The sequence below is a fragment of the Pleuronectes platessa genome, chromosome 11, assembly GCF_947347685.1.
Source record: "Pleuronectes platessa chromosome 11, fPlePla1.1, whole genome shotgun sequence".
Lineage (NCBI taxonomy): Eukaryota > Metazoa > Chordata > Actinopteri > Pleuronectiformes > Pleuronectidae > Pleuronectes > Pleuronectes platessa.
The window spans coordinates 855,479-876,830 of NC_070636.1; the positions used below are offsets into that span (position 1 = coordinate 855,479).

The 21,352-nt window shown below is 47.4% G+C and overlaps 1 protein-coding gene across 1 annotated transcript in view; it reads left to right on the forward strand.

Moving 5' to 3' along the window:
- Positions 1 to 19,663, forward strand: part of sptbn5 (spectrin, beta, non-erythrocytic 5) — a 41,098-nt gene extending 21,435 nt beyond the window's left edge. The window contains exons 47-78 of the mRNA XM_053434726.1: positions 188 to 379; positions 457 to 552; positions 4,081 to 4,202; positions 4,276 to 4,390; positions 4,470 to 4,583; positions 4,696 to 4,817; positions 4,962 to 5,124; positions 5,235 to 5,423; positions 5,708 to 5,785; positions 5,871 to 6,043; positions 6,416 to 6,506; positions 6,728 to 6,874; positions 7,186 to 7,323; positions 7,447 to 7,614; positions 7,719 to 7,807; positions 8,020 to 8,206; positions 8,308 to 8,376; positions 8,472 to 8,615; positions 8,813 to 9,009; positions 9,086 to 9,290; positions 9,623 to 9,802; positions 9,889 to 10,044; positions 10,164 to 10,381; positions 10,470 to 10,827; positions 11,185 to 11,292; positions 11,432 to 12,349; positions 12,828 to 12,896; positions 13,273 to 13,356; positions 13,481 to 13,572; positions 14,866 to 14,982; positions 18,503 to 18,693; positions 18,768 to 19,663. Coding sequence (XP_053290701.1) covers positions 188 to 379; positions 457 to 552; positions 4,081 to 4,202; positions 4,276 to 4,390; positions 4,470 to 4,583; positions 4,696 to 4,817; positions 4,962 to 5,124; positions 5,235 to 5,423; positions 5,708 to 5,785; positions 5,871 to 6,043; positions 6,416 to 6,506; positions 6,728 to 6,874; positions 7,186 to 7,323; positions 7,447 to 7,614; positions 7,719 to 7,807; positions 8,020 to 8,206; positions 8,308 to 8,376; positions 8,472 to 8,615; positions 8,813 to 9,009; positions 9,086 to 9,290; positions 9,623 to 9,802; positions 9,889 to 10,044; positions 10,164 to 10,381; positions 10,470 to 10,827; positions 11,185 to 11,292; positions 11,432 to 12,349; positions 12,828 to 12,896; positions 13,273 to 13,356; positions 13,481 to 13,572; positions 14,866 to 14,982; positions 18,503 to 18,693; positions 18,768 to 18,925 — 5,448 coding nt within the window. The 3' untranslated portion in view covers positions 18,926 to 19,663. The remainder of the gene's footprint in view (positions 1 to 187; positions 380 to 456; positions 553 to 4,080; positions 4,203 to 4,275; positions 4,391 to 4,469; positions 4,584 to 4,695; positions 4,818 to 4,961; positions 5,125 to 5,234; positions 5,424 to 5,707; positions 5,786 to 5,870; positions 6,044 to 6,415; positions 6,507 to 6,727; positions 6,875 to 7,185; positions 7,324 to 7,446; positions 7,615 to 7,718; positions 7,808 to 8,019; positions 8,207 to 8,307; positions 8,377 to 8,471; positions 8,616 to 8,812; positions 9,010 to 9,085; positions 9,291 to 9,622; positions 9,803 to 9,888; positions 10,045 to 10,163; positions 10,382 to 10,469; positions 10,828 to 11,184; positions 11,293 to 11,431; positions 12,350 to 12,827; positions 12,897 to 13,272; positions 13,357 to 13,480; positions 13,573 to 14,865; positions 14,983 to 18,502; positions 18,694 to 18,767) is intronic.
- The last annotated feature ends 1,689 nt before the right edge of the window (positions 19,664 to 21,352 follow it).

Below are 21,352 nucleotides of genomic sequence, written 5' to 3' on the forward strand. Positions count from 1 at the left end.
TGAAGAACTGGAAACATTTAGAGGAATCAGCCATGATTGGACCTTTAGCCCAAAGGGATCCAGCCAGCATTAGATCTTCTTCTTCGTTTGGTTTATGGAGAGAGGTAACAGACGTCTAGGTGTTACCACCACAGAATAGACCTTGATTCTCCTGGAATGTGCAGACGGTCTTGTTCTGTGCCACCAGGCCGGGGAGGAGCTGGTCTCCCTTCATCGCTCAAGGGCCAAGGAGGTGAAGAGGAGCACAGCCGCCCTGCAGCTCCACTGGGAGGACCTGAAGACGGCCATGGCCGACAGAGGGAAAGCTCTGGAAGATAAGAGAGACTTCCTCGAGTTCCTGCAGAAGGTCGAGGAGGTGGAGGCCTGGATCAGACAGAAGGTAGAAGGGGGGTGGAGGTGGTGGAGGACTGGGAATCTGTCGGTTTCCAGTGTGTGACCTGTGGTCTCTGACTTCAGGAGGTGATGGTTAATGTGGGAGATGTTGGGAAGGATTACGAACACGGGCTTCAACTGCTGAAGAGACTGGGAGAGTTCAGAGGAGCCAGAGAGGGGGTGAGTAACTGAGTAACTGACAGTGAGTAACTGATACTGACTGTGAGTAACTGATACTGACTGTGAGTAACTGAGTAACTGACAGTGAGTAACTGATACTGACAGTGAGTAACTGATACTGACTGTGAGTAACTGATACTGTTAGTGAGTAACTGATACTGAGACAGTGAGTAACTGATACTGAGACAGTGAGTAACTGATACTGACTGTGAGTAACTGATACTGACAGTGAGTAACTGAGTAACTGACAGTGAGTAACTGATACTGACAGTGAGTAACTGATACTGACAGTGAGTAACTGATACTGACAGTGAGTAACTGATACTGACTGTGAGTAACTGATACTGACAGTGAGTAACTGATACTGACAGTGAGTAACTGAGTAACTGACAGTGAGTAACTGATACTGACAGTGAGTAACTGATACTGACAGTGAGTAACTGATACTGACTGTGAGTAACTGATACTGACAGTGAGTAACTGATACTGAGTAACTGCTACTGACAGTGAGTAACTGATACTGACAGTGAGTAACTGCTACTGACAGTGAGTAACTGATACTGAGTAACTGATACTGACAGTGAGTAACTGATACTGAGTAACTGATACTGACAGTGAGTAACTGATACTGACAGTGAGTAACTGATACTGACAGTGAGTAACTGATACTTACAGTGAGTAACTGATACTGACAGTGAGTAACTGATACTGACAGTGAGTAACTGACAGTGAGTAGCTGATACTGACAGTGAGTAACTGATACTGACAGTGAGTAACTGAAACTGTCAGTGAGTAACTGATACTGACAGTGAGTAACTGATACTGACAGTGAGTAACTGATACTGACTGTCAGTAACTGATACTGACTGTGAGTAACTGATACTGTCAGTGAGTAACTGCTACTGTCAGTGAGTAACTGATACTGACAGTGAGTAACTGATACTGACAGTGAGTAACTGACAGTGAGTAACTGATACTGACAGTGAGTAACTGATACTGTTAGTGAGTAACTGATACTGAGACAGTGAGTAACTGATACTGAGACAGTGAGTAACTGATACTGACAGTGAGTAACTGATACTGACAGTGAGTAACTGATACTGTCAGTGAGTAACTGATACTGTCAGTGAGTAACTGATACTGACTGTGAGTAACTGATACTGACAGTGAGTAACTGACACTGACAGTGAGTAACTGATACTGACAGTGAGTAACTGACACTGACAGTGAGTAACTGATACTGACTGTGAGTAACTGATACTGACAGTGAGTAACTGACACTGACAGTGAGTAACTGATACTGACAGTGAGTAACTGACACTGACAGTGAGTAACTGATACTGACTGTGAGTAACTGATACTGCCAGTGAGTAACTGATACTGACAGTGAGTAACTGACACTGTCAGTGAGTAACTGACACTGACATTGAGTAACTGATACTGACTGTGAGTAACTGATACTGTCAGTGAGTAACTGATACTGTCAGTGAGTAACTGATACTGACAGTGAGTAACTGATACTGACAGTGAGTAACTGATACTGACTGTGAGTAACTGATACTGACTGTGAGTAACTGATACTGACTGTGAGTAACTGCTACTGACAGTGAGTAACTGATACTGACAGTGAGTAACTGATACTGAGTAACTGCTACTGACAGTGAGTAACTGATACTGACAGTGAGTAACTGCTACTGACAGTGAGTAACTGATACTGTCAGTGAGTAACTGATACTGAGTAACTGATACTGACAGTGAGTAACTGGTACTGAGTAACTGCTACTGACAGTGAGTAACTGATACTGACAGTGAGTAACTGATACTGACAGTGAGTAACTGATACTGACTGTGAGTAACTGATACTGACAGTGAGTAACTGATACTGAGTAACTGCTACTGACAGTGAGTAACTGATACTGACAGTGAGTAACTGCTACTGACAGTGAGTAACTGATACTGAGTAACTGATACTGACAGTGAGTAACTGATACTGAGTAACTGATACTGACAGTGAGTAACTGATACTGACAGTGAGTAACTGACAGTGAGTAACTGATACTGACAGTGAGTAACTGATACTGACAGTGAGTAACTGATACTTACAGTGAGTAACTGATACTGACAGTGAGTAACTGATACTGACAGTGAGTAACTGACAGTGAGTAGCTGATACTGACAGTGAGTAACTGATACTGACAGTGAGTAACTGAAACTGTCAGTGAGTAACTGATACTGACAGTGAGTAACTGATACTGACAGTGAGTAACTGATACTGACTGTCAGTAACTGATACTGACTGTGAGTAACTGATACTGTCAGTGAGTAACTGCTACTGTCAGTGAGTAACTGATACTGACAGTGAGTAACTGATACTGACAGTGAGTAACTGATACTGACTGTGAGTAACTGATACTGTTAGTGAGTAACTGATACTGAGACAGTGAGTAACTGATACTGAGACAGTGAGTAACTGATACTGACAGTGAGTAACTGATACTGTCAGTGAGTAACTGATACTGTCAGTGAGTAACTGATACTGACTGTGAGTAACTGATACTGACAGTGAGTAACTGACACTGACAGTGAGTAACTGATACTGACAGTGAGTAACTGACACTGACAGTGAGTAACTGATACTGACTGTGAGTAACTGATACTGACAGTGAGTAACTGACACTGACAGTGAGTAACTGATACTGACAGTGAGTAACTGACACTGACAGTGAGTAACTGATACTGACTGTGAGTAACTGATACTGTCAGTGAGTAACTGATACTGACAGTGAGTAACTGACACTGTCAGTGAGTAACTGACACTGACATTGAGTAACTGATACTGACTGTGAGTAACTGATACTGTCAGTGAGTAACTAATACTGTCAGTGAGTAACTGATACTGACAGTGAGTAACTGATACTGACAGTGAGTAACTGATACTGACAGTGAGTAGCTGATACTGACAGTGAGTAACTGACAGTGAGTAACTGATACTGACAGTGAGTAACTGACACTGTCAGTGAGTAACTGACACTGACATTGAGTAACTGATACTGACTGTGAGTAACTGATACTGTCAGTGAGTAACTAATACTGTCAGTGAGTAACTGATACTGACAGTGAGTAACTGATACTGACAGTGAGTAACTGATACTGACAGTGAGTAGCTGATACTGACAGTGAGTAACTGACAGTGAGTAACTGATACTGACAGTGAGTAACTGATACTTGGACGAGTTCATAAAGTCTGACTTCAGGTGCATATGACTGATTTGAGAAAACACAACCCACAAAAATTACAATTACAGTCTTCAAGACATTTAAATCGGGTTGAAATTATTATTGTTGGTATAAAGTATAACAATAGATCTTCTGTATAACATTTCTCATGTTTCTCAGGTGAATGGAAGCCATGTCCTTCATGTGTTCACTGTGATGTTCGGTGGAGAGATGTTCCTCAGTGGTGTTGTGTTGTTGTAACTGAGGAGATGTTGTTGTGTTTTTCATTTCCACCTGTAATTGAATCTGTAGGAATCAACGGTGGACGACGCCCACATCACAGCCATCGACCGCCTGGCCGCCCGACTGGAGAAGAGACAGAGCGCCGAGGAGCTGCTGACCGTCAGGCAGCGCAGACAGCAGCTCAACGACCGGTAACACTCACATTCACTCACACCTCTGAGGCTTTTCTTCTGAGCTTTGCACTAAACGTCTTGTCTTAATGAGGTGGAGCAAGTTTCACGGCGATCTCAGCACTTACAAGAGGAAGCTGGAGGGGGCGCTGGTGATCCACGCCCTCATCAGAGAACTGGAGGAGGTCAGGGACCGAGCCAATGAGAAGGTCGGTCATCTGTCCACCTACACCTCAGATGACCCACTGAGACGTTCTGCTTGGTGTTAACTGGATTTGTTGTGTGTAGATGCTGCTGCTGCACGGTCAGGACTGTGGTCTGGATGTGGAGAGCGTCGAGAACCTGATCCAACGTCATGAGAAAACCGAGAGAGAGGCAGGGGTCATCCAGGAGAGGTCAAAGGTGAGATGAGGTTCTAAATCAGTTTGACCTCCACCGTGAATCACACAACACTTTTAAGACTTTTAATGAAACCGAGAGTTCACAGTGACTTTCCTCTCTCTCGTCTCAACAGGCTCTGGAGAAGGAGACGTCCCATCACCTGAGGGCTCCGTCAGTGATGAGCGACCATCTGAGGAGCAAACAGAAGGAGGTGCAGAAGGCTCTGAAGACTCTGGACAAAGAAGTCAAACACTGGTGAGGAGGACAGATATGTATTACTGGCAGGATAAATGGTTTAATTTAGATCATATTTCAGATAATAGCGGTTGATGACTGATGCTAAAAAGAAGAAGTGGTGGAGTGTGAGTGACAGACGGATGTGAACTGATGTTTGTTCAGGAAGGACAAGCTGCAGGAAGCTCACCAGCTGCAGCTGTTCAAAGCCAACCAGCGCCTCCTGCTGGAGTGGAGCATCAAGCAGAGCAAGGAGATGGCAGAGAAAGGTCTCCCCAAGACCAGAGCCGAGGCCGATCGGCTCATCGTGGAGCACCAAGACTGGAAGGTGAGCCCCCCCCCCCCCCCCCCCCCCCCCCCCCCCACAATGTAATCAGTCTCTACAGGATTATCACAGTTGATCAGATTCAACAATAAACCCTGTCTATATATCTCCAGACAGAGATCAACGCCCGTGCCGACCGCATCGCCTCTGTACGGGACTTCGGTCTGGGTCTGATCCGGTCTGGCCACGGATCACAAGCTGAGCTCCAGAAGAACCTGAACCAGCTGGAGGAAGCCAGAGCTGGACTGGACGCAGCCTGGCTGAGGCGTAGCACGACGCTGGAGCAGGCTCGGACCCTGAAGGTGATCACTGGGTCCACTGGTTGTTTCTTTAGAACTCAAAACCATTGTCCTTTATGGTTTCAAGTCTTCTTCAATACAACATGATATGCATTATAGACCATTTGGGGCATGGAGAGCACAGTGTGATTGACAGCTAGTACCTTCCAATGGCTGCAGCCGGTGTAGGTGCAGTGTCCTCGAGCTCAGTCAGGCTCCGCCCTCCAGCTCAAAACAAACTACAACTAATCAAATGTATAAACAACAGTAGTAACTGATTGTTGACCACCATGGTGTCCGTCCTGCAGGTCTTCCTGTCCTCTGTGGAACAGTGTGAGAGTTGGCTCAGCAGTAAGGAAACCTTCTTGTCCAATCAGAACCTCGGGGTAAAGATTCTTTTATTTTTGAAACCTGTCCAGTTTGAGGAAAGTCTCCTGGTCGTCACCGTGTTGACCTTCTCTGTTTGTCCAGGGCTCGGTGGTGGAGGTGGAGACGCTGCAGAGGAACCACACTCAGTTTGAGGAGGCTCTGGAGGCTCAGGTGGACCAGTTGGACCAGGTGGACAAACTGGCCCAGAACATGATCCAAGAGAAGCACTACGACTCCGACAACATCAGAGCCAAGAGCAAAGCACTGGCTGTCAGGTGAGGTCCACACGGAGGTCGAGGCTTCGAGCCGACAGGTTCAGAAACACAGAGTCTTCAACCTGCTGCTGAAACTTATCAGATAAAGATGAACTGTTCCAAGAAGTTTCAAGATGGTTCCAACAATCTGTTATATTCAGTCATGTTCGTTATCATGAATTCATACGTATCATAAATACATTCCCTGCTGGCACCTGTCTGTCTGTCTGTGTGTCTGTCTGTCTGTCTGTCTGTCTGTCTATCTGTCTATCTGTCTGTCTGTCTGTCTGTCTGTCTGTCTGTCTGTCTGTCTGATCACCTGTCTGTCTGTCTGTCTGCTCGTCTGTCTGTCTGTCTGTATGATCACCTGTCTGTCTGTCTGTGTGTCTGTAGGCGGAGTCAGTTGCAGCAGCAGAGCAGATCTCGTCACAAAGCTCTGGATGGATCACTGCAGCTGCAGCTGTTCTTATCCAGCAGCTACCAGGTAACTGTAATCCACTGTAATATGATGTAATCCACTGCTCTACTATAAAGTAGTGACTGGAATATACTCTGATCTACTGTAATCTGCTGTAGCCGACTGGACTTGGCGGCGCCCAGTTGTTCTCATGCTCTATTAGAGTCTCTTGTACTTCAGTCGTCTGTCTTCAACTCTACTACAACTACTATGTGTGTGTTAAATAAGTGTGTGTGTGTGTTTCCCAGGTGTGTGTGTGGCTGAGCGAGCGTAACGCTGTGGCCTCAGATGAGAACTGGAGGGAACCAACCAACCTTCAGGCCAAACTGCTGAAGCATCAGAGCTTCGAGGCCGAGATCCTCGGGAACCGCTACAGAGTGGAGACACTCAGCAAGGTGTGTGTGTGTGAGTGTGTGTGTGTGTGTGTGTGTGTGTGTGTGTGTGTGTGCATACATGTGCTTAACCAATCACAAGTCAGTCTCAGCTTGTTTTTATATCATCTTATAACTAATTAAAACCAAACTTATGACAAACACGAACACTTGAAGAAACGTCAGTGTGATAAGAACGACCTGAAGTTGTTTGTGTTGTTCGGTCTATGTCCCGTCTGCCAACATGGAGGAGGAGGGGTTCATGATCAATGACCTGTGGCTTCACTTTATGTCCCGTCGACATGTTTCTGTAGTTTGTTGTTTTGTTCCTGCAGGAAGGAGAGAAGCTGCTGACTGACTCCAGGTCAGCTGAGGTGAAGGTTGGGCCTCGACTCAGAGAGCTGACGGACGGCTGGGACGCCCTGATCCACAACTGCAAGGAGAAGAAGACCAGACTGCAGGAGGCCTACCAGGTACACACACACACACACACACACAGGTTACTCATTGATGATATACTGTGTAAACATCTACGTGAAGACATCAGGACCCAGTCTCCACTGGAGTGAAACCAGTGGATCGCTGTGTGTTTCCAGGCACTGCAGTTCCAGCGCTCCCTGGAGGACGTGGAGCAGAGCGTGGGCTCCGTGGAGAAGGACGTGTCCCATGAGGACTGTGGCAGCGACCTGCCGTCGGTCAGCCGGCTGCTGAAGGTCCTGCAGGGGCTGGAGGAGGAGGTGGACGGACTCAGAGACAGAATCCAGGTCCTCAACCCACTGAGCGCTCAGAGATCCACTCAGTTCACTATCGTACAAGTCAAACCAGCTCATAGAATCATGACATATTAAAAACATGTTATATTTATCAGGGCCTGGTGGAGACGGCGAAGACCTTCTCCTCTCAGGGGAACTTCCTGGCTGAGGAGATCCAGACCAGAGTGACTCACACCATCAACAGGTCTGATACCAGTAGAAGCTCTGAATGATGAACTCTGGGAGATGTGTCCTGGTTGTGTATGAAATGTTAAAAAAACAAGAGCCAAGCAAGTGGAACAGAAAAGGGTTTGAATTCCCAGGTTTAGGTCCCAGCTCCAAACAGACTCCAACACAGAGATATATATATTTATCAGCACTGGTTTTATAAACTGGTGTGTCCATGTCGCCTGTCAGGTATAATGGTCTGTCGGAGCCCCTGCAGCGGCGCAGGGAAACCCTGGAGGCCTGGCAGGTTCTGTTCCAGTTCTCCAGAGACCAGGAGGAGGAGGTGGCCTGGCTGAACCTCAAGCTGCCCTCGGTCACCACCAGGGAGTGGGGGGGCTCCCCGAGCAGCACCCAGCAGCTGCTCCACAAGCACCAGGTAGCCTCTGCCGCTGCCCCCTGGTGGACAGAAGGTCACACATACGTATACAAGCATTAATACAAAAGGTCATATAATGAAATATTTAAAAAACATTTCAGGCTGTGATGCAGGAAATCTCCAGCCGCGCCCCATTGGTCAAGGCAGTTCAGGAGGCGGGACATAGTTTGGTGAGGAGTCACTCACACTGTGTGTTCACCTTCAAACTGACAATGATTCAACCTGAGGAGGAGAAGACATGTGAAGTGTGGTTATGACTCCGCAGGTCAGAGGTCGTCACTTTGCGTCTCACGATATCCGGGAGCGACTGGAGGAGCTGAGGAGTCTCCACGAGGAGCTGCTGAGGGAGGTGGAGAAAAAGGAGAAACTCCTGCAGGAGGCGCTCAGCATCCAGAACTTCCTCTGCGAGGTACCAGTCATATCCTGTGATGATACTGAATGAGAGCTGCTGCACCAGGACACATGGAGACTGAAGTCTTGATGGATATTGATCGTTGTCACAGTGACATTGAAACAAATAGTCTTTTACACCTGAAACCACTTGATGGAGATCCTGATCTCCTTATTAAAAATATTATTAATATCATCATTTCCGTGTGTGTGGAGGTGTCGGAGCTGGAGCTGTGGTTGGAGGAGCAGCGGGTGGGTTTGGAGTCAGGGGAGTGTGGGAGGAGCAAGGAGGCGACGGAGGCTCTGCTGAGGAGGCTGGACTCTGTGGACGTGGAGCTGGAGAACCAGAGGAGGACGGTGGAGAAGCTGCAGGAGACTGGAGCGTCCCTCCAGCACCTGGGACATCCCAACAGGTGAACAAACACACAGACTGGGGCTCGCTCCTCTTCATCCTGGTTTCCTGAATAAAGACTGGTTTCTCTCTGACAGCCACCTGGTCACTGACTCCCTCCCGCTGGTTCTCGAGCACTTTGAAACGATCCTGCGACTTTCCACCGCTCGCCGTGTCGCTCTGGAGGATCAGCTCCGACTCTATGTGTTTGAGCGGGAGGCCAAAGAACTGGAAACATGGCTGACCTCCAAGAAGAATGGTGCCGAGTCGGAGGACTGTGGTCAGGATCTGGAAGATGTCGAGGTGAGTCTGATAAGAACAGGCTGTGAAGACTTCACCTTCATCCTGTGATCCATCGAGTGCAGTTTTCATTTTGTCTGAGAGGAATCAAGACATTCGAAGCTGACGTGTGTGTCGGTTCAGATTGAGGATCTGCTCTGATCCCGTTTGGACTGAATGTGTCCTCGTCTCTTAATCAACCAGAGACAAAGTGACTGTAAACAAGTTTAGTCTTTAATTTCTCACGTCTAAGAAACGATGTCTGAGAGATGCTCTGAGTTGAGTTGAGCTGAGAGATGAAGTGATTCTCCCTCGTCATTCTCCTCGTACTCCTCTCTCCCATCCTCCTTCTGCAGGTTCTTCAGAAGAAGCTGGAGGTCCTGGTCTCGGAGGTGTCTGGTCTGGGTCGGAGCAGGCTGACCTCAGTGCAGCAGCTTGGCCGGGGGCTGCCGCAGGACGGGCCGGCCCGCAGGAGAGACGACGCTCTGAGCGAACTGTGGGACGCCCTCAGCAGCAGCATCAGGACCCGGGAGCAGGTGCAGCACTGGTTCTGGGGCATCACTCAGGTCTGGATGTGACAGGATGGAGGTGGATGATGGTTTTGTTCTGCTCCGTGTCGTAGAGTCTGCAGTCAGCGAGGGAGGTCCATCAGTTTAATCACGATGTGGACGAGCTGAAGGGCTGGATGGCTGAAAAGGAGCTGGTGCTGGACACAGAGGACCAGGACCAGGACCTGCAGTCCATCCAGACTCTGCTCCGACAGCACCAGGCTCTGGAGGTAGGACACAGCAGCAGGACACACGGGCGGGAGGGGGTCGGTGTGAGAACTATAGTCATAACTCGACTTATTACCGAGAGCCTGAGATCAGCTGCCTTGTTGTGGATGTGTCCTGTCAGAGAGACCTGGAGCTGATCTCAGAGGAGCTGAGCAGGAGCAGGGAGGAGGGCCGAGCTCTGAGCAGACGACAGCCTCCTTCCAAACCCTGTGTCACCAAGAGGCTTCAGGAGCTGGAGGTCTGCTGGACCCGCGTCCAGGACAAGGCCTCCCAGCGCAGCTCCAGGCTGGGCCAGGCCGAAGACGTGCACAGATACTTCTCTCTCTGGACTGAGCTCATGTAGGTTTCATCACATCTCACCTGCCTGAAAGAAAGTCTCTACCCTTCACCTGCCCTTGTTTCAAACTGCCTGTGTGATGTGTCCCAGGGCGTGGCTGAGGGAGATGCTGTCTCTGGTGAGAGGGGAGGTGCAGGGAGGCGACTTGGAGCAGCTCCTTCAAAAGCACAACGAGTACCGGGTCCAGATCGACCGGCAGCTCAGCAGGTCCCAGGCTGTGAAGGACGAAGGGAGGAGACTGATCGAGGACGGAAGCTTCATGTCCCAGCAGGTGGAGGAGCGTGTCTACGAGCTGGAGGAGCTGGAGAAGGAGGTGCAGCAGGTGTGGGAGGAAACCAAGCTGCTGTACGAGGAGGAGCTGGAGATCTCTCTCCTGCAGAAGGAGCTGGAGCAGGCCGACCGCTGGCTGAGCTCCTATGAAGACACCCTGACGGCCGAGGACTACGGGGTAGGTCCAGACCATCATGAGCTACTGGGAATCACAGTAACCATTTAGAAACAAGTACTGTACTTGTGTACACTTTGAAGTACTTTTACTTTATTTGAGTATTTCTTCTTTCCCCTACTTTAAACTTGTGCTCCACCTAAATTCAGTTTGCACTTTTTGATGCTCTATATATTGATTTGTCATTTTTGAGTTGATTGTTTTCCATCCACACTCGTTACCTCTTGTATAAAATGAGTGAATCGTGTGTTGACCTCAGATTCACTGATCCTCTGGTGGACGTTACAAAGATGATGTAAAGTAGTTAGAAGCTGCTCAGGACTCAGGGATGTGTTTGTTGTGTGATTGCTGCTCCTCCAGGACTCAGTGTCTGATGTCATGGAGCTCCTGAAGAGGCAGGAGGACCTGGAGGCCATGATCCTGGCCCAGAGCGACCGCTTCCTCACACTACAGAAGAAGAAAACACAAGTAAGGTTCCTTGTAATGTTTGTTTGTCTGAAGCTGTCAGAGGTTGTTTTCAGGATTCTGAGCTTTAACCTTGAAAGTCAACAACAAAATGTTAAAATGAACCAAAGAAAAGACTAACTGTCCTGTTTTCTTGTTCCAGCGGGAGAAGAGACTGGGTCTTCATGGAAAGGAGGACAAGGACCTTCAGGACAGGAGACCTCCTGCCAGAGTCTCCTCACTGAGGAGGAGGCCATCAGATCCAAAGACCCAGCAGCTCTTATCCTCCAGAGACATCTTTCCCAGAGTCAGCAGCGGTAGAGGGACAGACAGAAGACCCACACCTTCCACCCTGGACAGGAAAACAGATAGTCCCTCTGCCAGTCCCCCCCCGAGCCCGTCCCTGCACCCTGAACCAGTCGGTAGGAGACGAGTCATCACAGACGTGAAGGTCCAAGAGGAGTCCACCGACGGTCCTCCTGCTGGTCCGAGCTCCAGCCCGACTGTAAAGACCTGGAGACGTCGAGCAAGAGACTCGAACCCAGACACCCCCTCCTCTCTAACACCTCCTCCATCACCTCCAACCACCTCCCCCACACCCCCCATACCCCCTCAAACCTCCATCTCCTCCTCATCCAGAAGACCTCTGGAGGAAGATCACCGTCCCACATCCAAACCTCCTCTGGCTCCAAAGCCTAGAATCACCTCCACTGAGCGGAGGCTTGGACGTAGCTCTGAGCCCCTCAACCAATGGGAGAAGCCCACTACACCACCTGACTCACCTCTACCAATCAGAGCGCAGGTTGCTCCCACTGAACCGTCGCCTCAAACTGACACAGGAAGTCAAACCCCCCCCGAAGCACCGACGCCTTCGCCGAGAACACGACTCACCCGCCTGGAGTCAGCAGCTTCTCCCGACTCGCTAGCTCCACCTACTGACAGACAGAGGACACCACCTGAAACCACGACTGCTGAACCAATCACAGAGGAGCTCACTCCTCCAGCGAGGGAGCGACCTCCTTCTCCTCCACAGCATCAGGATCAGTCAGAAGGTTTCCCAGAGGACCGTCCCACAGCCGAGGTAACGACTGTCAATCACCAGGCGTCTTTAGAATCAACGTTAGAGACGGAGACGGACGAAGACGTCTGTCCAGACAGCGTTCATTCATCGTCTCTGTTCACTTTTGTTCCTCTTTCTCCTTCCTCCTCCTCCTTTCTCCGTTGTTCTTTCTTCTCCTTTCTACTTGTCTCCGTTCCTCCCACTTCTTTCTTCTCTTCCCTTCTTTCTACATCTCTCCTCCTCCTCCTCTTTTCTTTAATGTTTCTTCTTCCTCCTCCCCATCTCTTCCTTCTACGTCTTTCCACTTCCTACTTCTCCTTTTCACTCCTTTTTTTTCCTTCCTCCTACTTCTTTCAGCCTTCTCTCTTCTCTCCTCTTCCTCCTCCCTCTCTCTACTTCTTTCCTCCTCCTCCTCCTTCCTCGATGACCTCTTTATGTTGTGGTTGTCTTTGTGACGACTTGATGAAATAATGAAGTGTGACCGTCTGTTGTATGTCAGGTGACGGCGGAGCAGCCAATCAGAATGGAGGGGCTGCTGGAGATCAAGCTGAAACAAGCAGGAAACAAGGTGAGGAACTCATCAGACAGGAAATAGAATATTTTAAGTGAGACTGTACGAACAGACAGGGGGTGACTGAAGCTTAGCTGCTATTCAAAAGGTTGGTAGTTCAACTCCACAGGTTAAAGATAGATAGATAGATAGATTGTTCACATAAAAGATTGTGCATTGCTCACTGCTCGTCTTTATTAATGGTTGTTGATCGAGATATGAAGAATGAAATGAATGAAAGACGTTAAAAACACAAACTGTTTAGGCTTCTTCCAGTTTGAACACATTTCAGAAGCTTGTATGTTAAAGTCTCTTAATCACACATTTACAGCTTATTAAAAAGGGATCTATATTTGAGGGGTTTGAATCCAGATGAGTGATGTGTGTGCTGCAGGGGGTGGAGCACTGGGAGGAGGTGTGTGCTGCTCTGGAGGGAGAAACGCTCTCTCTGTTTAAAGATGGAGCAGCTGCTGCACAGGTACGACTTCAACACGGAGCTCAGGCTGGAAAACATCCACAACACAATTCACTTTGAATTCAGAAACCAACACTCGGCAGAGAGACGACTCACTGTAACAGTCCTTGATGTTGTGTTACCCCAGAGGACCTCTAGGTGGCCTCCTATCAACATGGTGGGAGCCGTTTGCAAGGAGAACCCGTTCTACCGGAGGAAGGAGAACACCTTCAAAGTGATGTGAGTGAGCAGCTCACACACACCAGCCTCACACACACCAGCCTCACACACACCAGCCTCACACACACCGGCCTCACACACATCGGCCTCACACACATCGGCCTCACACACACCGGCCTCACACACACCAGCCTCACACACATCAGCCTCACACACATCAGCCTCACACACACCAGCCTCACACACATCAGCCTCACACACACCAGCCTCACACACACCAGCCTCACACACACCAGCCTCACACACACCAGCCTCACACACATCGGCCTCACACACATCAGCCTCACACACACCAGCCTCACACACATCAGCCTCACACACACCAGCCTCACACACACCAGCCTCACACACATGTGTGTGGTCCTGTGGGTCGACTGGTTGTGTCTGTTGGTTCTGAACTGGATGAAGACGAAGTCCAGAGGAGAAACCTCAGAGTCACAGACCGAGTCCTGGTCTGAATCTTCTTCGTTGGTATTTTGATCATTGTTTTCATCTCCAGTGAATCAGGATGTGTTTTGTCACGTGTCTCGATGACGCACACGTCTCAGGTCGTAAAGGTTTATACACACACGTGTTCCAGTGGAGTCTGATAGAAGCTTCATGATGTTTACACTCACACATTTAAACACTGTGTGTTAACCTCAGATAAAGGTTATGTGAAAAAAAAACATAATAAAAGATAAAAGTATTGAACTGTTATAAATTTAAAAATAAAAAATCAGGTATGTTTCTTTATCAAAAATGTGAATATCTCGTTATACGTAACACACAAATAGTTACATCATCTGAACCACTGAACTTTACTCAAGTACATTTCCCTACAAATGATATTTGTCTGTGATGATTTATGTTATGTTTTATTTTCTATTGTGTATTTGATCCCAGTGTTCTTCTCTCACTGGTTCTCTCGTCGACCTCATTCCGACTCTGCTTCTGTAACGAGGGGATTCTGAGGCCTCGCTGGTATCAACCAGTTCCTCGCTGGTATCAACCAGTTCCTCACTGGTATCAACCAGTTCCTCACTGGTATCAACCAGTTCCTCACTGGTCCTCGTTCATTTTAATTACACAAATCACATCATGAGCAGGTTTGAGTCATAAGCTGAGGGAGCTGCTGCAGAAGTCAAGTAATTATCATCCCTCTGGATTCCATCACACCTTGCTGCTCTGCTGGGAACGACTGTGAAGCTGTGATGTTAGAAAACTCTCACCTGCTCTTCAGACCTTTCTACTACATGTTAGATTTCTAATGAGTGTTGTGTGTGTTTGTGTGTTTGTGTGTTTGTGTGTCAGACTGGAGGATGGGACTCAGTACCTGTTTGCAGCGTCCAGCCGAGAGCTTCAGCTGCTGTGGGTGAGGAAGCTCCAGAACCGTCCTGAGTGTTCCAACAGCGACTCCGACGACTCAGGGTGAACACACACACACACACACACACACACACACACACACACACACACACACACACACACACTCAAGGTCACTTTTACAGTTTCACAGAGAAAAGCTGAGACCAGCATCACCACTGGACCAGAAACCAGTTCATGAGAAACACACCACTTCAGAACCAGTTCTCTGAACTCACTCAGGAGAGAACCAACAGTCTCCTCATGAAACCACTTTTAAATCCAACACTTAAATCTGGAGTTTTATTTAAATCCATCAGCCCCATAATTATTTCAATCATTTTCAAGTTATCCAGATCAAAGGTTGAGTTCCTCTCTGACCTTCACTACGTCCTGATAACAACCAATCACAGACAAGGACTGAGCTCTGGTGGCAGAGTCCATAAAAACTGAATAAAACCAAAGAAGTGATTATTTGAGGCAGTTGATTGGTCGGGGGTCCAGCAGGACGTCTGTTGATTGGTCGGGGGCCAGCAGGACGTCAGTTGATTGGTCGGGGGCCAGCAGGACGTCAGTTGATTGGTCGGGGGTCCAGCAGGACGTCAGTTGATTGGTCGGGGGTCCAGCAGGACGTCAGTTGATTGGTCGGGGGTCCAGCAGGACGTCAGTTGATTGGTCGGGGGTCCAGCAGGACGTCTGTTGATTGGTCGGGGGCCAGCAGGACGTCAGTTGATTGGTCGGGGGCCAGCAGGACGTCAGTTGATTGGTCGGGGGTCCAGCAGGACGTCAGTTGATTGGTCGGGGGTCCAGCAGGACGTCAGTTGATTGGTCGGGGGTCCAGCAGGACGTCAGTTGATTGGTCGGGGGTCCAGCAGGACGTCTGTTGATTGGTCGGGGGTCCAGCAGGCTGTCTGTTGATTGGTCGGGGTCCAGCAGGCTGTCAGTTGATTGGTCGGGGGTCCAGCAGGACGTCTGTTGATTGGTCGGGGGTCCAGCAGGCTGTCTGTTGATTGGTCGGGGGCCAGCAGGACGTCTGTTGATTGGTCGGGGGTCCAGCAGGCTGTCTGTTGATTGGTCGGGGTCCAGCAGGCTGTCAGTTGATTGGTCGGGGGTCCAGCAGGACGTCTGTTGATTGGTCGGGGGTCCAGCAGGCTGTCTGTTGATTGGTCGGGGGCCAGCAGGACGTCAGTTGATTGGTCGGGGGTCCAGCAGGCTGTCTGTTGATTGGTCGGGGGCCAGCAGGACGTCAGTTGATTGGTCGGGGGCCAGCAGGACGTCAGTTGATTGGTCGGGGGTCCAGCAGGCTGTCTGTTGATTGGTCGGGGTGCAGCAGGACGTCAGTTGATTGGTCGGGGGTCCAGCAGGCTGTCTGTTGATTGGTCGGGGGCCAGCAGGACGTCAGTTGATTGGTCGGGGGTCCAGCAGGCTGTCTGTTGATTGGTCGGGGGCCAGCAGGACGTCAGTTGATTGGTCGGGGGTCCAGCAGGACGTCTGTTGATTGGTCGGGGCTGCAACAGGCTGTCTGTTGATTGGTCGGGGTCCAGCAGGACGTCTGTTGATTGGTCGGGGTCCAGCAGGCTGTCTGTTGATTGGTCGGGGCTGCAACAGGCTGTCAGTTGATTGGTCGGGGTCCAGCAGGCTGTCAGTTGATTGGTCGGGGGTCCAGCAGGCTGTCTGTTGATTGGTCGGGGTCCAGCAGGCTGTCTGTTGATTGGTCGGGGGTGCAGCAGGACGTCTGTCAGTCAGAAGTGTGCGATGCAGTCGGAGGCTGGTTTCCTTCAAACAGCGTCAGGTAATGAGACTTTCACATCTCCTGATTCCCGCTGTGCACTGTGGGGCCACTGGGCTCCTCTCAGGCAGAGACACGAGCCTCCCACCAGCAGGATCCACTGGGAGGAGAAGCTCTGACCAGCTGAATCACATTCAGCCGGCGCACGGGGGTGGAAGTGGAGCTGGAGCTGGGGCCACTCAGCGGTCACACCTCACGCTCGAGCACGGGGGGGAAATGTACTTCACCGCAGGGGGGGCGATGGAACGACTTCTGCAGCTGATATGTTTATTCAACAGGTGCAGAAATAGAAATGGAGACTCGGCTTCAGCTGCTGTTAGCATCAGATGTGAAACTCATTTGTCTTTGAGCTACGTCCTGGACACGTGTAAATAAAGCTCAATACAATTCAAACACAATACCAACACAACTGGTGTTGGCACAACCCACAGTTCAGTCATGGTTTCATCAGACTGCTCAGACAGCTTGGTCTATAAGGTCAGAGGTCAAAGACACGTGACCTCTGATGACTTGCTAGCTCACGTTAACTGTTTAGCTGCTAACATTAGCTTCTCAGCAGCTGAGGTGTCAGGTTCGATTCTACAGAATCACATCAAATAGATTTGAACCATCACATTACAACCCCCCCCCCCCCCCTCCACACTTTCTTTATCAGTAGCTCATTGAACTGCTGTCAGTGGCTCATTTGAATCTAATTCATAACATTTATAACACTTGACGAGCTGGAGAATTAGACTTTCCTGTTTGCAGTGTCGTAAAGTTATGTTATAAGAATCAGTAGATTTTAAAGTTTTTATCTGAAATCTGTCACTTTTGTTTCTTTAAATATTTACACTTGTCCCACACTGATTTAGAGACAATACATATATGATACTATATATATTGTACTGTACACATTATACTAGATATAGTATCTTGGATATATTTTACCATATAGTAAATATATTATAGTTTATGTAGTAGATATATTATAGTTTATGTAGTAGATGTATTAAAGTTGATGTAGTAGATGTATTATAGTTTATGCAGTAGATATATTATAGTTGATGTAGTAGATGTATGGTCCTGGACACTAGAGACAGGACAGTCGTTACTGTGTCAGTTATGATATCACTGGTGCTGGTTAGTGACCTGGTGCTGGTTAGTGTCCTGGTGCTGGTTAGTGTCTGGTGCTGGTTAGTGTCTGGTGCTGGTTAGTGTCCTGGTGCTGGTTAGTGTCTGGTGCTGGTTAGTGTCTGGTGCTGGTTAGTGTCCTGGTGCTGGTTAGTGTCCTGGTGCTGGTTAGTGTCCTGGTGCTGGTTAGTGTCCTGGTGCTGGTTAGTGACCTGGTGCTGGTTAGTGACCTGGTGCTGGTTAGTGTCTGGTGCTGGTTAGTGTCCTGGTGCTGGTTAGTGTCCTGGTGCTGGTTAGTGTCCTGGTGCTGGTTAGTGTCCTGGTGCTGGTTAGTGTCCTGGTGCTGGTTAGTGACCTGGTGCTGGTTAGTGTCCTGGTGCTGGTTAGTGTCCTGGTGCTGGTTGGTGTCCTGGTGCTGGTTAGTGACCTGGTGCTGGTTAGTGACCTGGTGCTGGTTAGTGTCCTGGTGCTGGTTGGTGTCCTGGTGCTGGTTAGTGTCCTGGTGCTGGTTAGTGTCCTGGTGCTGGTTAGTGTCCTGGTGCTGGTTAGTGACCTGGTGCTGGTTGGTGTCCTGGTGCTGGTTAGTGTCCTGGTGCTGGTTGATGTATTTGGAGCTGAAGGATCTTCTAGAAGCATCCGAGGAGTTCCCTGTGAAGACTCAGATCTTCTGTCTTCTTTGAGCAGGAGGGCGTCGTCCGTCAACCTGAGTCTGGAGAAGTTGAGCGAGACCCCGGAGGACTCGTCCAGCCCAGTGGACCGGAGCGGGGACCGCCTGGAGAGACAGTCGTCCACAGAGGGCCCCGCTCCTCCCAAACCCCCCCACACCTACTACGACAAGCACCGCTACCCCACGGGGGGGGAGGTCAGCGCCACAGGTGAGAGACAGACCTCACCCTCATCTTCACTTCTTCTCTGTGGCAGTTTGCACTGACGACCTGTTTCTCTGTAGGTTTACAGAGTCGTAACAACCAGCCTCCTTCAGCACCTCCTCCTGCTCCCCCCGACCACCAGGACTCCTCCTCTTTGTCCCCCCAGGTGATGGAGGACAACTTGACCAAAGACAAGTCGAGGAGGAGCGTCTTCAGGAAGCTCTTCACCAAGAAATAGTTTTTACTGTCGCAAAGTGCTTTTATTCAACAGCCTCACAAAGTGCTTTCAAAACCCTGAAGAGTGATAACGAACCCAATATGTGAATATTAATACACTATAATAATATTCATATATTATCTAATATAAAATCCATTTAAAAAACAAGTCTAATTTTAACTGTATTACTGAAAACTCTTCTAGATGTTTCACCAAAATCAAATCTGAACGTCTCAAACATCCTGAAGGAACCTGAGTGAAGAATGTGATTCTACTTTAATCCTGAAGAATTAATTTGAGGGAGAAACGAGGTCAGACGTTAATAAACCAGTGAGATGATGATTCTTCTGCTCGTAGATTAAATCATTCACAGAAAACCAAACTGATTCTCAACATGTCGGAGCAGAAAAGGATTTTTAAGAAGTGATTTTTTAGAAGATGAACTTTGATGATTCAGTGTTTTTTTTTATGAATTCCATTTACTTATTAATGAGCAATAAATCCAAACATCTTCAGACTCATCTTCTCTCCATTCATCCATCAATAAGTGAATCATTAAGATAATGAGTCGGATTAAGACTTTGACAGAAATGAAAGTCAATTGAAGTGTTTGAGACTCATTCACACAAACCGGCTCCACTTTCTGATTCATAAACATCTTAAATATCTAACTTCATTAGTCTGGGTCTGTTTCTACAGGACAAAGTTATTTATATTTACTTCTACTTCGTTGATTACTTTGAGAATTATGTTTACAATCTTATCAGATGTGATAAATAATGTTGAATAAATGAACCAAAGGTTAAAATGAACTTGTTCCTCTTCGTCAGTTTGTTTCTTTCACTGCACGAGAAGTGAAAACGTACAAACGCTGGAATGTTTAACTTATTGATTCAGAGTTTCTATTTGAATGTAGTGGTTCAGAGGTCAGAGGTCAGAGGTCAGAGGTTATAGAAACCACTTCAGGCTTCACGGCAAAAAATCATTTATAGACAGCCACTGGTGGTCTTTATATATATATATATGCAGGTTTTAAAGAGATTTGTGATGAAGATTTGTTTCCTCTTCGTCAGTGACGCTTCCTCAGACCTGTGAGAACTGCAGACAGGATGTGTAGTTCCTCCTCTGGCCTCATGGTGTCGCTGCTGGCGCAGTAATGTGGTTGACCAGTTGATTCCCAGCGCTTGACTTTGATTGAACCATTAACCTGCGGCTGTAGGATCAAAGGATTACTCCTTCATCCATCACCTCATGTTCTCACAGCAGATTAACAAAGTTTAAACAAGTTTAAAGCTTCACAACTCAAACCTTCAACTGAGCAGGACTCACTTTAAACTCCACCAGATAAATTAATATAATGAATTTAAAGATCCTTCAAACATTTAATTGAAATCTCAAACATATTAAAAAGTGGTTGACTCTAAATACGACAATAGATCCAATAAATGAAGAAAACGAATCTTAATTAAATATAAAAAAACATGATTCCTTTATTTTAAACCCTTAGAGATTTGACACCATAATTAAATGTGAAAAACATTTTAATCTAATTTAAAACAGAGTTTAAATGTTAAATTTCCTCTGATCAAATTAATACAAACATTTATTTATTCAGCTTTATGCTTTGGACTGACTTGTAAAATACGGAAAATTAAATGGGACCAAAGTAAAAGGACAAAATAAATAATAATAAACTTTATAAATCACTTTCCTCAACAATGTTACAAACTGCTCTACGGTGAACCAAGAGATAAACAAATAAACAGCATATGTGTTTTTAATATGTGCCTTGTTTAATCAATATCTGTAATTAGAATAAACATCAGAATTATTGATCACTAAAAGTAAGAAAACCAGTTGTTTAAAATAAATAATGATTTCATTCTAAATTAGATTGTATACACTCAAACACAGAGGCAAGTTCAACAGAAATACTATTATCATCTTTATTATTATTATAACATTATTATGATAATAATGATAATAGTAATGATATGCGCCATGAGAGTAAAACCCTGAAGTGAGTTTCAATAACAACTAAAAACAATGATCATTCAATTTTATTGTGTTATTTTATTTTAACACGAGACAAAAAATACTTTGTGTTGTTTTTAATTTGACTCTGTGATGTTTCACTTTTTACAAACATAAACATGTCACAAATTGTTGAAATGACGTCATGTTTCAGCTCAAAGTGACGTCATTGCAAAGTTTAATAACAACGTGATTTAACGAGTCTTGAACGTACATAAAGAATGTGAATCAGATAAAGAGCAGAAGATCAAGTTGATCACAGATGAAATCGATCCTCCTGCAGTGAGGCTGGTTGTGTGCAGGTCCAGCTCCTGCCACTAGGAGGCGCCCTCTGTCCTCCTCCTCTGCTGCTGAGCCCTCTGAGCCGTAAAGCCCATAATAATCCCAACAACAGTGAGAATCCTCCCAGTGAAC